The 15,274-nt window shown below is 46.5% G+C and overlaps 1 protein-coding gene across 5 annotated transcripts in view; it reads right to left on the bottom strand.

The window, feature by feature from the left end:
- The window catches only part of ift80 (intraflagellar transport 80 homolog (Chlamydomonas)), a 32,014-nt gene extending 16,997 nt beyond the window's left edge, over window positions 1-15,017 (bottom strand). For 2 of the 5 annotated variants that reach the window (XM_049003582.1, XM_049003586.1), the window contains exons 1-7: window positions 14,173-14,322; window positions 13,228-13,450; window positions 11,857-11,967; window positions 11,567-11,635; window positions 9,384-9,493; window positions 8,197-8,286; window positions 7,919-8,056 (exon numbers count right to left, since the gene is read on the bottom strand). In XM_049003582.1, coding sequence (XP_048859539.1) covers window positions 7,919-8,056; window positions 8,197-8,286; window positions 9,384-9,493; window positions 11,567-11,635; window positions 11,857-11,967; window positions 13,228-13,450; window positions 14,173-14,298 — 867 coding nt within the window. In that variant the 5' untranslated portion in view covers window positions 14,299-14,322. Of the gene's footprint in view, window positions 1-7,918; window positions 8,057-8,196; window positions 8,287-9,383; window positions 9,494-11,566; window positions 11,636-11,856; window positions 11,968-13,227; window positions 13,451-14,172; window positions 14,323-14,378; window positions 14,517-14,932 lie in introns of those variants that run through there. The other 3 variants (XM_049003583.1, XM_049003584.1, XM_049003585.1) reach the window with 3 other exon arrangements.
- Between the last annotated feature and the right edge of the window lie 257 nt (window positions 15,018-15,274).

Raw genomic sequence — 15,274 nt, 5'->3', positions numbered from 1 at the left:
AAAGCTTATCACCAGGACAATTCATCTCCCATTTTACAGGATTTTACTTGACCTGTTTTCAGACGTAACTTGATTAACTGTAAACCGCAAGTAAGCTAAAATAAAATCTTTAAAAACAAAGGAATGGAAAGTATGTGAGACGAGCAGTAGAATTTCTGAAGGAGAATGCTGTGCTTTATAATAAGGTCTGACCCACTGCATTCAATTACACGCTATCAAACGAAAAGGCGGCCTGCAGACCATAAAGGCTGCTCAGAAACCTTTGGTGGCACCGGGTTGTCTGAGCTCGCCTAGTCACCCGGGAGACGGCGACACGCTTTATCCTTTGCTCGTCTGTCCTCTGATATTTGACACAAATACTCATCCTTCCCTCTTAAAAGTCCTTCAGTTTTCACATTCTCCTCCCATGCACAGTGGCATGTAAAATAAATGGCATGGCGCAAGCGCTATTGACTGCGACCCGGTGATGGCGGTCAGACAGCGGTTCATTAAAGTGCAACACTGCCAAACGCACAAAAATGGAGGCATTTTTTTGTTTTTATCGTCAAACACAAAAAGTATCACACTCCCTTTTTATGATCGGGACAAAACTCAGCTATACACGGTAAAATGAAGGACAGGACATTTTTTGGGAGTCACTCCCGAGGGATGCATTGCCTGGGTCAGGCCCCTGACAGCCCCTGTATCTGGAATCTGGCCATGGGCTGAATCATCGGGTGCTGCCTTCTGCAGAGCTTGGGCTACGGGCTGACTGCACCTTTCAGAACAGCGGGTCTTCGCTCCCAGCTTAGAGATTCTGTTAAATCGCTTAAGAAGAGGTCGCAGCTTTCAGCCAGGCAGACGCGGGAGAGACCAAATGTGGCACCGCCACGAGCCTGGCGCAGCTCCAGCCTCACCTCAGCTGTGTAACCATTTAGAAAACTGTGTCACCGCTGCTCTGATTGGCTGGTGACAGGTGCGGGGAGGAGGCGATGCGCCGCCTTTGCCGACCCTTCAGCCTTGCTTCTCCAAATTGGAAAATATACCTCTGCACCCCCCCCGTCTGACACTGTACAATAGCTAAATGTGCAGAAATCTGATCTTTTTTGGACTTGGCTAGAGATTAATGTCCTTGTGATCTGTATGGCCGAAACTGGCCCTCCCTGGGAGACCTTCCACACAGATATCACGCTTAGGGAGCTGTTCTCCTATGACGAGCTAAAGCCACATGCTGGTTCTGCCCTCCAGCTCCTGCGGACAGAGTAAGAGCACTATGGCGGTGATGAAGAAGAGGATGATGAGTGCCCTGTATACTCCAGGATTCCTATGAGCCTCAAACTGACTTTCCCACTATCCTGCTCTAAGGATCTTTTGACACAGGAGTTAATTTTGTATTACAGCTAACTAGTTGTATTTGCTTTACACTCCGGCCTTTTAATAGAAAGATGCGTGATAATACTTCTGCTTGATTAGCGGACAAGCCCCCCCTCACCCCCGCAGTGACCAGACACGGTGTACCTTTCAGACAGTGACGGCACATTAATCCAAACAACTCACTGTATGCGTTCAATAATTCATTTCTGTTTACAAAGGCAAGCTGAGGGAAGAGGTGAAGCTAGGAACACAATGGTCAGATGAATAACAAGATGCAGAAAGAGTGGCTATTTTCTGTAATATACGGTTTGATCGTAAAACTACGGATTTGGCCTGTGGGTTGCATCAAGTGGCACAAGGCAGGAGTCTGGCAGGAAGGCAGACGGTAATGACACACACATTGGTTCGTGCTGGAGACGTACACTGCAGGCCCCGAAGCCTCCGCGCGCTAACCGTACGCACATGGCCGGGCCGGCCCCTGGGACTCATCAGCGGGATGCAGCTGTGAGCCGGCCAGCAGGATTCAATTAGCACTGAGGGGTTAGAGGGGGCTGGCAAGAAGGGAAGGGCACGCAGCGTGCCGGGCTGGCCGGGAGTGGCTGACACGGGAACGTCATGCGGTACAGAGAGGCGGCAGCCCATCCGCACCAACAGCCATCAAAGGCATTCGCTCGCCATTTACGAATCCATCGCTCTGCCATTAAGCTGCTTTTTCTGCACTTGGTCATTTATACAGCATCTTACTTGCTGTATAAATCCTCTGTGGGGGGGGGGCATCCTGTACTCTTATACACCTCAGACTCATTTACGTAAAAATAAAGCAGAATGACAAACAAATGACGTAAACGCTGGGTCAATGGTCATGTGGCCACCGAGAGTATGACTTCACATGTGAACATGTGGGTCTGTGAATTATCACAGATTCTGTTTGCCATAACTCTGGATTGAACTCAATTAACCAAGGTTAGGGTGAGCTCTATGGGTGGAAACAGACACCAGACGCCATTCCCCTACAACCCCCCCAGGGGGCAAAAAACATGTCATAAAGGGAAGCTCTGGGGAGGTACCCGGGCTTACGATTTGTGGGAAGCGGCTGAAGTGCCCGTTCAGATCTGTTTATTTTGACTGACCAGAACTCACCATGAATGGTTAGATTCAGTGACTGGGTGCCTGAGGAGATGGTAACTACAGAAGCATCTAAGATATCCAGCGAGACAGAGAGAGCCAAACCCCATGAGATCTCTCCATAGATAGCAAAGGGACTTCTCTTTCTGAAAGCATGTATATCAGACAGAAAAAGGGAAGACATTTATCAAAAACATAATAGAAGCATAAATGGTAAATAAATGACTATCTTTGGCAAGTAATGAAGGAGTGGACATCTTTGAGGGAGCACAGGTCACATTTTCCCAAGATACTGAAGTAAACCTCTACTGTCAGGTTCTCCTGTGTGGTTACTCATGGAGCGAGACGCGCCCTGTCAGACTGTAAACAAAGAACAAGCAAATGGGGGGAAAAAAATCAATATACCAGCAAACAATCAAATCTTCAGCACAGACAAAACACACACACACACGCACAAAAACCAGCGACTGAAACTCCTCCCACGCCAAAGGACTCCAAGGGCTGAGGATTCCAAGAACAAACAGCTTATAGGTTCATTTCAATAGGCACATTTCCTCCAAAGTCTCCAACTTGGAGCCCAGTGACACACACACACACACACACACACACACACAAATCCTGAAAAAAAGAAATATGTGTTTGCCAGACTGGAAGCTCATGCGCACACGTCGCCTTGCGCACGCAATGAAGGCGGCAGGGGCTGTTCTGAGGGGGTGACTCCCCCCCCAGCTCTCCCGGTTCCCCCCCCCCCCCAACATGTTTGTCTTGTCTGCGAAGGTACTGATTTAATGGGCCAGAGAGTAATGACTCTGCCAGACAAACTGGCACGCCCCCGGCGGAGGCCACCATCTATCTCTCCTCCACGCTCTCCGTGGCTGGGGACACAGGGGGAAGGGAAGCCAGTGGACTTTTATAGGGAGAAATCCACACGGAGTCACTCCCAACGCAGCCCCTGCGGCCGTGTGGGACACATACAGCCATCGGTCTGTCCTCGCATGATCCCTTCAGAGGGGTAAAAGCTTCATGATGAGGGGCGTATGGCGAAAACAAGAGGCAATAAGAAATAAAAATGACACCTTCATGTGCGACAACATCTCCCCCCCCCCCCAAGTGCGTTTGTCTCTCTGTGGCACTGAAATCGCTTCCCAAGGTCCCGAGTGCATCAAATCGAACGCCGTGTTTAACCTGTGGGGCTGTGGCTTTAATGCCAGTTTTCACTGGCCAGAAAGTCAAATCATAAAGCACGCAGAAAGTGCTCACTCTTTCAAAACTCTTCGCAAGTAGACTCAGCCGAGCACTAAGAGCAGAAATAAAGATAAAGTGAAAATGGAAAGAGACAAAGCACGACACAGTGAGTGTATTTTCACGTCGCCAGTTTCTACGACTGCTGCGTGAGCATTGTTAGGTTAGGGCTGGTGTAAAGAGTCAAAATTAAAGTTGGAGGTGTGAGTGAGGAGAAGGGTTCAACTGGAGCCAGTGCCAGAGTAACGACTATAAACACACTGGTGAGTCAGTCTCTCTCTCTCACACACACACACACACACACACACACACACACACACACACACACACACACACGATCTCTGGCTCTGAACTGAGAATGGGCACGGGGCCGAAGCAGGAGAGAAGGAGACACGTGAAAGGACAGGAGGGGAGGAGAAAGAGAACTAAAGGAAAGGGGGGAGTGGGGAAGAGAGAGAGAGGAGCCCAGCCCCATACACTGCTGCTGACTCAGGACTCCCTTTGTTTGGCAGCGCTCTCGTTCTTGCGCTCTCTCTCTCCCTCCCTCTCTTTGCTGCCCAGGCCTCCTCCACATCTGCTATTTTTCCAGTTATACCCCCCAAGGCAGATCTTTCACTTTTACAAGTGACATTTTCTCCCTCTTCAGTTAGCCAACTTACTTTCTCCAGATGAAGAAAAACAACGTTTAAAATTTCCCCATTTTCTTTGGGTTTAAATTAACATTTATTTTTGTCCCAAACAAGACAGAACCAAAACACAGGCCACTGAGATGCAGTGAACTTTTATGCCAGTGCAGTTATATTCATTAATTGAACATAACCTACACATTCTGATTGACTCGCTCGACTGCTGACTTTTAATGGCAGATAAGACTTGGAGGCTCACTCCACTGCAAACGGTCAAACAATAAATCACGAGGCAGACATGGTAAACATCGCACCTTTGTGACATGCGGTCACAGGAAGGCCCCATGGAATCCACTGGCACTGAATAAAATTTCAAACCACATAAAAAACTGGTGATTCCGTAACCCCCCCCAGCATATCTTCCAGCAGCACATCTTCAGAGCGTCAGGTCAGAACTGGCAGATCTCTTCTGAGCCAGACGTTCCAAACACTTATGACTTTAAAAGCATTTTCTGAGCCCCTCTAGAAGAAGCCACGCTCCCGACGTCTGGATAAGTGTGTCCTTCTGGACTTTTTGCTTTGGAAACCGCCGACTCACGAGTGACAAGCTGCTGGGACAGTCTGAGGCTCCAGTACAAACTGGGGTGTATAAATGGGCCAGTGATGGTTCCAGTCAAGCCCCAAATGAAGATGGAGCACTGGGCTGAAACGCGATGCTCGTCCTTGTGGAAACGGTTCAGCTAAAATGCGAGGCTGTGTTTTTATTGAAGGAAATGGGTTTCATTTAGTTATACGGGTACGTGTCAAGTCACAGGGCTTTGTTCTCTGTTAGCACTAAAGCCGAGTGAATTCTCAGTATCATCACGGTCTGTGTAGGAAGCGCTTTTTTTTGAAGTCCTGCTTTCTCCAGCCCAGGGACAATTCTGCTTTTAAATAACCAAACTTATGTTTTTTTTTTAATTATTAAAATGACCACAAATTATGAAAATGTCCCGCAAGCAGGAGTGAGGTAGATCATAATAAAAAAAATCCACCATGCGACCAGCACTCGTATTTAGAAGCCATGTATAAAGTGACATGAGCTATTGTAGATCTCTCACTGCCTGCCCTCTAGTGCAATTTTTTTAAGTGATCAAATTCAGTTAAGAACTTCAGTAAAGGGTGCCCGCTATGTCATACAGACAGCCACTGAGGCCTCGCCATGGCCTCGTTTCCCGCATCTAACCGTCCATTTCGGAAGACAGACGACGAGGAGGTGGCTGCACAGGCTAACAACACAAGCATGCTGCTGCGACTCCTCGTCTCAATATGTAACACTGTTTATAAAATACACTCGCACTCCAGAGACGTTACTGTTCCACATTAAGCCGTTAGACACCAAGAAACAGAACCAAGAGCATACTGAATAAATATACAAATAATTAAGAGCCTGCGTGTACTAAAAATAAACACAGAACAAATAAGTTGAAGCCAGAGCCCAGCGAGACTGACAGAATACGGAATCGGACCCAGTGTGGAGCGCGCGGCACGGTACAGCTCTCCGGGATACAGTCGCATGGCTGGTTCCAGCAAGGACGATGAAATACAACCCGCCTTTCCCCCCCTCCCCCGAGTGCCGATGGCAGGGAGAGCCGTGTGCTTTATCTGTCCTGAGGAGGTCCCCCCTGGTTTGGCTAAGTGGAGGCTCGCTGGAGGTTAGGGGTTAAGCCGGTCAGCATTTTCTTGCTGAGCCAGCACTCCGTAATGTGCGAGCATCCGCTGTACAAGATACAGAGCGAAACTCCTGGTGATTAGTCACGGTAGCACTGCTGAGATTCCACATGGGCCTTAACCCTTTCTCTGCACACACAGGCAGGCAGAGCCTTGTCAAAACTGACACTTAGCGAAAGAATCGCCAGTTGTGAGCAGCAGTACGAAGGGCTACTGCTTATATTCTGATTCCTGTAATGGTAAGGAAACCTCAGGCTTTAAAGCGAAGACTGTGACTAAAAGTCACTTAAAACCATTCCTTAAAAAGTACGGCAATACATGAAGACAGAAAACTTTAGAAGGTATAAACATTAGGGTTTCCGCAGTTCGAATCTGGTGATGTTTACAAAATGCAACAGAGTTCCCACAATGCACCAGAGCTAACAGCCCTGGACAGCAAGTCGGAGCAGCGGCAGATACCGTGCGATCAGTCATAAAGAAGAAACCCCCCCGAGTCTCCAGAATGCTCAGCTAAGTGTCTGGAAAGTTCTGTTTGGGCCCCCTCTGCCTACCACCTGGCTGCAGAACACACCCACGCTAAAGCACCCCTGGAAAACCCACTGAGAGCAGGGCCATAGCACAGCGTCCCTAAACAACAATAGAAACGCGCACACACACACGCACACATGCACGCACGCACACGCGTGCCTGCAAGACCGAGGCATCTGTGTTGGCTCAGAGTTCTGCTCCAGCTCATTTGTTTTAGTGCTTAAAAATACCATTTGATCCTAATTAGATCAAAATGTACCACGAGATACATGACGACCCGTTTCAGAGGAACACACTTTGCTGCTTGTTTTCAGTATTCCCAAAACAGGGACATTTCATTTTCAGCAAGAAGTCAGAGAAGTACCACCTCACACCATCTCTCTGACAAACACTTTACACGACACATCTGAAATTACAACCCACTCTTCCCCCCAGTAAGGTCTTATGATTAGAAGCTTGGCCCCGACCAGGACCAGGTGTCCGGGCTCAGGAACATCTCCTCCAACTCCAAATAACTGAGAAAGCCATAAAGGAACATTTCTTCCAAAAGACAGAGAATCTTCATAGACCAGTGTTTCCCATCCCGGTCCTCCGGGACCCCCAGCCAGTCCACGTTTTTGTTCCTCCCAGCTCCCAGCTCCCTGCCGGACAGCCCACAATTTTGCTCCCGACCGAGATCTGGGAGGGAGCAAAAATATGGACTGTCTGAGGGTCCCCGAGGACTGGATTGGGAAACACTGTCACAGACAATTTGAATGGGTTAAAATATAGGGACATTGTTGCAGCTTAATAATCACCGATGGTGCTGGTGAAGAGCAGTTTTGTAAGAGGCACCGGATTCAGTCAGCTACGGGACTTGTAGTGAAAGGAGGATCGAGTTACACCAAGAGTCACTATAGGGACAGGGCCAGTTGTCATGGGACTGACAGGATGCAGGGTTTGTGGGACCATGGTTATAAATCGCTTGTGACGCGGCACAGGATGACGTTATCCAGATACCTGCAGTGCAGGGGCCTCACCGCCAGTCCAAACGGCCAGTGCAGTCAACGACTGCAACAAGGGGCATAGTGAAAACTGTGCTCATTATGCTGCTTTTAACTTCAGACTTATGCAAAGTTGCCATGTACTGAGGGGTTGTTGAATGGGCAAAAATTCCTTGTCCATTAAGGGGTACAGGTTGGTGGGGGGGTAGCTATGAAACACACCGGCCCGACAGGATGTGCAGGAGTAGGCGGAGAAAGGAAAGGAAGCCTTGGCACAGAAATGTGAATAAGGAAGAGACAGAGAGAGACAGAGAAGGCAGGTCCTGCATGAGCTCTTGACCACAGCCTCACCCCTGTCTTGTCGCAGAGGCGCAGCGTGTTGAAGGAGCCCACAGCAAACACCTCCCCGTCTGGCGCCCAGGCCACAGAGGTGATGGGGTAGTCATGCACGGCCGAAGAGTACAGAGGCTGCCCATAGCTGTCCCACACCTGCCAGCGAGAGAGGATGGGTCACACTGGCAGTTTCCTTCTGCAAAACCACTGAAAAACATTTAAGGAAGGCCTGCAAAATATTTGGACAGCTGGTCATAGAGTGTTATGCTGCTGAATGGGACTGGATGGTACCCCACCTTGTATTTGCAGTCCTCGCCACCTGAAAGTATGAGGTCATTGACGGCGTTCCAGTCAACCTTCAGAATTACTCCGTCGTGAGCTTTCCACTTCAGATAGAGGGGGGGGGGAGAGAGAGAGAGAGAATATGAAGGCGATGCATTCAAGAGCGCATCTAAATTAACACATAAATTGTCCTGCTTCCCCCGTTTTCAGCCACAAATACAGACAGACCATGACAAACAGGTCCCCACTAACACCACAAATTACTATCTAAAGTTTACTGGGCCCACAAAGCAAACAAACAAAAAAAAAACACAATAATTGGCAGCCCAAACACTAAAGCGGAGATGACGAGCAGGAGAGAAAACGGAGCGGGGAGGCAGCCACACCGGCTGACATCAGCACAGGTCTGTTCCCTGTTATGGTAATTGCTTGGATTTGTGCTAATTGAAAGCAGGTGAGTGTGTTTGCAGCCACTGAAGTGGAGGAGGTTTGCCGGCACTTTCCTGCATTAAGATAATCGAACTCGCCTATTAAGGTGCGGATCGGAGGGGTGATGAAACGCGGCATGGAATCGGAATAACATGGCCGGCTTAAAAGGGGCTCAACATGTCAAAGCAGATAAGGGTCCTCAGCTGCCCCCCTCCCAGTGCCAAAACAAAGGCATCGCTGTGAAGCCTCCTTAACCATGAGGCATCAGCGGTTGGGGGCAGCAGGGGTCCCGGGGTCACAGACAAGGCTTTTCCACACAATGGCAGTTGCTGCTCAGGAAGCGGTGGGCTCGGGTTAAGACCCGAGGGAATTTACTTGTCCCTAGAGCACCTCAAGGTCCGGAAATGCAACACGCAATTGTGTAAGTGGCAGAAAGGCGTCTTCGGTCATTCTAAAGACACACGCACTGCAGTTTACAGACCATTCACAGCCACTCAAGAGAAACACAGAATCGCATTATTCGTTCAGATGGCTGCTTTTTTTTTTTTTTTTTTTTTTAATCAAGAAAATCTATGCGCTGTCATGGACGTAAAATTTGACCAGTGGCTGGTTTTCAGCAGAAAATCAATGGCAACCAAATTAACATGCAGTTAAGCCAAAGATTGAATCAGAAAGTGAACATGGACAATTCCTGTGAAAACACAAAGTGTGCTGTCAAAGGGTTCCTCCGCAACGCTAGCTGTCCATTAGCCCATGCAACAGCCAGCTGTACCTGGAGGACTTTGGAACTGGGCTGCAGGGGTTTGATGATGAGCCGCCTGCCTGACGTGTAGAGGATCCGGTCGGAGTCAGGTCCCCAGGCCACGCAATACACAGGTGACCCTGGGAAAGACGAATGGAGAGGTGGACAATGAGCTCTACCCCCTGCTGTTATTTCAATCAGGAAGAGGGGACTGTGTGTTCATGCAAAGGAAAGCACACATGGTCTACTCTGGGCTTCAAAAATTAAATATAAAATCTCTTTAACAGGGGGTTTTCATGAAAGACTATCCACAGAAAACCTTATATATACTATTCAGACATAAAGAAGGTAAAATTCACCAAAAAAGGATCACTGGGGCACCACAACTACAACATCCACCCAACAGTGAGCAGGCCTCAGATGAGCCATTTATAAACGCATGCTCTCCTTTCAGAAGTGGGAAGACAATCATTGTGACCGAGTACTCCCACAGGCAAGAAGAGAACAGCTGACATATAACCCTGCTCCAGGTGCTTGTGGTGGGTCACAGATGTCATGAGGTCACATGATCCCGTATGGGCCGGAGGCAGGACCCTCCCGGCCAACTTCTTCCACCTCCTCCAACCTTAAAAACGAGCCACATTCACACCACATGCTTTCTGAGCTCTGACAGCCCCTGTATTACCTGTTCCCCCACTGTGAAACACTCACTGTTTGTATGAAGACAGTGTTTGATCACAAGACTACACAGAAAGCATATGCTGTGTGAGGGCCCACTGTACAATACGACTCAAGGGAAAGGTTAGAAATGTTTGTTCTGTTACTGGATTAATTAAGTGAGACGATGAAAGATAAACAAGAAAAGTTCATATATGCTGCCTCACACACATAAAAACGTGCAGGAAGGTCTAGGTCAAAGTGACATCCAGAAATCATCCTTCTTCTTTCCAGACTTTATCCATTATACCCAATATCCCAAAGTGTGCTTTCATCCAGTATACATCTGGCAGAGGACCAGAACTCTTATTCCTCTGGTTGAGTAGGAGGCTTATATGTTTATTGAATCATCTCTAGGATGACAAATATCTACGATGCCCTACAGTACAAGAAGAACCTGATTCATGCTCTCATAAATGTGCACTGCATATTGTACTGCATCTGTTACAGCATGGACAAAACGTAGCAGCTTTTAGTAAATCCTTTGAAAAGAATATTTTTTTTGGAAACAGATACTCTGTTGAAGAACAACACTTTCCCTTTTCTAGTCACACTACAACATTTTTGACTAGCGCTGAAAGCAATAAAAGAGTCATTTCAAAGCCCTCGGGTACACAAAACAAATCCTGAAAAAAACGTCTCTTGCAGACTCTAGTCAGATTTTCACACAGCGAGCAGAGACTCTTGCATTCAATGAACACGCATCTGTCTGGCACCTTGCAGGCGACCGTTACAGAGTTGTCTGCGACCCAGCCTCAGCACACAATGCTAGATGCTGTTTTGATCACACTGCTAAATTAAGGTTAGATTCACAACGATGGAAGCTGGGCCAGCAACACACTAGGGCATTTATGACCTTAACCAGTGACCTTGGTCTGCATCAGTGTTTTAACCATTTACACATGTAGATGCTGTGTGAAACCTCGATCAGCAATACAACAGTGGCACCTCCACTAAGCCCTGGTTTAATCTCCCCCCACTTTTCATCAGATAAATAAAGACCAAAAGTACAGCTTATTTCACTACACACTGATGTCAAACAGCAATCTGACAAATATGTTGTGTCAGCACTAGCCGCCTTAAGTGCAGATGTCAGAAAAAGACACGTTTGACTGGGCTCACACCAGATTAACTCCCAGGCTTAGTAGCAAAACTCCCAACACCTCATTCAAATTTCCAAGTTTCCCGATTCTATAAACACGTGAGCCGCATCACCTGGTTCACAGATAGTCATGCCGAAGCTAATTCACGGGTCGTGTCACCTTGCTGAACTTAAAAAACATGAGCATGCTAAGACGGACATTTTTACATGTTGTGGTGAATGGGGAATGTCTATTTTTGTTTTCTGTATGCAAGCAGAATCAGAAATATCCCAAAATTAAACCTCTTTCCATTCAGTCATCTTAAGACTGGCACTTCTTCCATTCCTACATCTGCATATTTACAGACTGAGAACGCATTATCGGGCGGTCTGCGCTCCTCTGTCAGTCCCTGACCTTGTTGTACCAAAGTGGACCTCAGCATGCCGCTCTTCGACCAAATTTTTATCTGTCCATCCTCACCAGCTGTGGAGACAGAAATCAAGACAGAAGATCACGTTTGAGAGACCATTTCCAGGCAGTAGAGACCTTCATTGAAACAAAAGGAGCAGGACACAAGGTCATAGCAAATATATAATTTATGCCTAGAACTCAAGCAGCCAAAATACTCCTGAAATTGAAAAATAAAAGTAGTGTTTTTTCTGTGTGCTACATGGGTTTTGACCCAAAGTCTGCAGAGAGCTCACTCGTGATGAGGGCTGTTCCATCGTAGTTCCAGCGGCCAGCCAGGACAGCCCCATGGTGGGCTTCAACACTCTTTTCGATGCGTCCCGCTTTAGAGGCCAGGTGGAACTTACCTGTCAGCAGACAAAGAGAGGCAATGCTTACTGACTACTGCAATATGCACTAGCCTGGTCTATGAACCTGTACTCAAAGTGTCATTGCCAAAAGATTTTGTGTACAATATATAGTTATTATACCAAGAACATTGCATGAAGCAGAGTTCTAAAATGCTCTTGCTTTTATCTGAGAAGGGTCGGGGGGGGGGGGTACTGTTCAGGATCAGGCACCCAAGCTGTCCCTGTATTCTGTAGCTAAGACCATCTCTTTTGTACATTTTCTCACACAAAAAGGAAGAGTTAGGAGTTAAGACAAACTCCTCGCTGCAGACAGAATGCGATCAGGCATGGAGACAGTTATCAAAAACACCAGCCTACCATATACTTTGTGGCCACACGTATTAAAAAATTCTGAATGTTCTATGTAATTTCTGGTCGCCTCAAACTGCAAATCAGCATCCCAGTTCTCTCACCCATTTCTATATTTGGACTTTCTAAGAAAACAGAATGCTGCTGACCCAGAAAAATAAAAGCAGGTAGTAAGTATTTAAGTGCAGTTATATCATAACGTGCGACAGAGAAAACAATATGAGAAGAATAACAAACTGACAAAAAAAAGGCAAAAGGTTATAAGGCAAGTCATTTCTGTAATAAACGTACTTCTCTTTGGGGCATAGTGGTAATCCACTGCCACCGAACATGAGAAAAAAAACCAAACTAGTGTTTCACTTAAGCGTTTCAGCAGGAGATCCGATGCCTCATGAGGTTAGATAAGCCAGCTAGAGTTAAGATATTATTTTCACCACCCACCAATGTGAGTTTAACTATTCGATAAAATCTCCAGAAATTCTAAGACATATCTAAAACAAAAATAAAAAGGTCAAAACTGAATGAGTCTGTTGTGCGATTTAGGTGGTGAGCTATACAGAAACTAAAGTGAAGCCTTCTTTAAGCACACATATCAATAATGGTTAGGTGGTGTCACTGATTGATTGCACTGGTGCAACACGTGACTTTACAGATTGGACGCTTTTCATAGCTCAAAAACTGTCTGCAGTTCCAGTCAGTGTGTGTTACTATAATTCTATAGTACTGTTATCATTTCGACTACATGTTACTTGCCACAAAAGTAAATGTTCATATTCATATCCAAATGGTAAAGATATTCCAGGAAAACTATTAGTCTTGTAAATTATTTAAATAACATGATTTATTAGTATTACGGCTTGATTAGTACTGTGGATTTTCAGGGACTGCTTTGGACCGGGGATGTTTTACCATCTGTGCAGGTGAGCACAAACACTTCAGCAAGAGTCTGCTTCTTCCCCCCGACAGCTTTGGGCAACCAGTGGAGATCAATGGGGAAGATCTCCTCAGGTAGCCTCACCACCAAGGAGGTCTCGCCGTTCAGCAGGTTCCACCTAAAGATCTGGTGATCTTCGCTGCAGGAATACAGCTCATCTGCTGTGGTCCAGCCCACACAGCTGACCAGCTCCCTGTGTATCCGGCTGTTAAGGTTATAGGCTGAGAAGGACCAGGGAGAGTATGGCGAGCAGAATGCTATCATCCACAGCTCCACGCACATTAAAAGACCCAGATAAAATAAAATATACTTCACTGATTCCAGGGGGAAATTCGGGGCCCCTTTAAATACTGAGAGCCACATGAAAACTCCCATTGTTAATCAAGTCTAGGACAGTCACAACATCCATCCATCCATTTTCCAAACCGCTTATCCTATTGGGTCGCGGGGGGTCCGGAGCCTATCCCGGAAGCAATGGGCACGAGGCAGGGAACAACCCAGGATGGGGGGCCAGCCCATCGCAGGGCACACTCACACACCATTCACACACACATGCACAACTATGGGCAATTTAGTAACTCCAATTAGCCTCAGCATGTTTTTGGACTGTGGGGGGAAACCGGAGTACCCGGAGGAAACCCCACGACGACATGGGGAGAACATGCAAACTCCACACACATGAGACCCAGGCGGAGACTCGAACCCGGGTCCCAGAGGTGTGAGGCAACAGTGCTAACCACTGCACCACCATGCCGCCCCAGTCACAACATATAAAATGAAATTAGGAACAACAATCTTCACCTTCATTTTTTAAAATCATCACAACATGTTGCACAAAACCACGTCAAGTATTCTGGTACAATTAAACATTCATGTTTGGCTACCTAAATATGCGAAATGAAGGAAATGCAAAGGATATGCTTGGGCTCCTTCAGCAAAGAGGTTTTTAACCTCATCGCAGACAAACTGCAGAGTGGCTTCCTCTTAAGCCAGTGGTTTTGAATAATCGACAGGGATATATGAAAAGACAACACGGTGACACTCATGTTAGACGGTTAAAAAAAAGCACCACGTTCTCATGACCAGTGAGCCCCGCACATATCGTTTGTTTGCACTTTAAACGTACCTAAGCAACTAACAAATACTTCATAATGAATGAAGGCCGGTCAAAATACAGACAGAGACGTATGCTTCGTTGATAACTCACAAGTCAGTCTTGCAGTGCACAGGCACACGTTTATTCTAACAATTAGGTAAACACGACGGGCAAGTTAGCCTACCCATCCACCTACGAGTTGACAGCTCTGGTTTACCACAGCATTAACCAGCTCGCTACTGCAAATCGATTAGGCGAGAAAAACACGCATTTCCACACAAAAGCATAAACGTAAGATCTGAAAATCCAGGAACTCCTTAACCAGCCGGTCCTTCGCCAGCTAACAGTCAGATTAATAAGACAAGCATCTCGTTGCCAAGGCAGCGAGCTAGTTTACTAACCCAGGAAACAACCGCGTATCAGAAGCTTTAGCCCTCTTAGCTATTTAGGTAAATATTCTGGGCTGTAATTACGCAAAGCGTGATATTAAAATAGGAAAATCCACTGGAAGAGAACAGCTTGGTAAATATAAAACAACTAAATGTAGTTTATTCGACAAAATATTTAGCTTTTCAGTTTCCTACCTCTCAGTTCCGCGCTATGAAATTGGGTCTCGGAAATATCGCGAGAACAAGTACTACCGTGACAACCAACCATGGACCCAGCAAAATATTTAAATACTGTAAATGTGTACATAACTAAATATATTACCAACACTATTGTAACTATTAACTCTTTATTATATAGATTTAAGAAAAGTGGGAGATCTGCTAAATATACTAAATCAAAGCTATACAATTACTAATCAGCTATACATTTACTGTATACAGTGTTAAGTAACTATAAGCATATCACCTTTAATAGACCTCAACACATATTGTGTAGTTATTAAAATTATTATGCGGTGTGTGTTTAAAGTTAGGTTT

This window comes from Brienomyrus brachyistius, unplaced genomic scaffold (assembly GCF_023856365.1).
Source record: "Brienomyrus brachyistius isolate T26 unplaced genomic scaffold, BBRACH_0.4 scaffold85, whole genome shotgun sequence".
Lineage (NCBI taxonomy): Eukaryota > Metazoa > Chordata > Actinopteri > Osteoglossiformes > Mormyridae > Brienomyrus > Brienomyrus brachyistius.
This window is presented reverse-complemented; position numbering and strand designations above follow the sequence as displayed.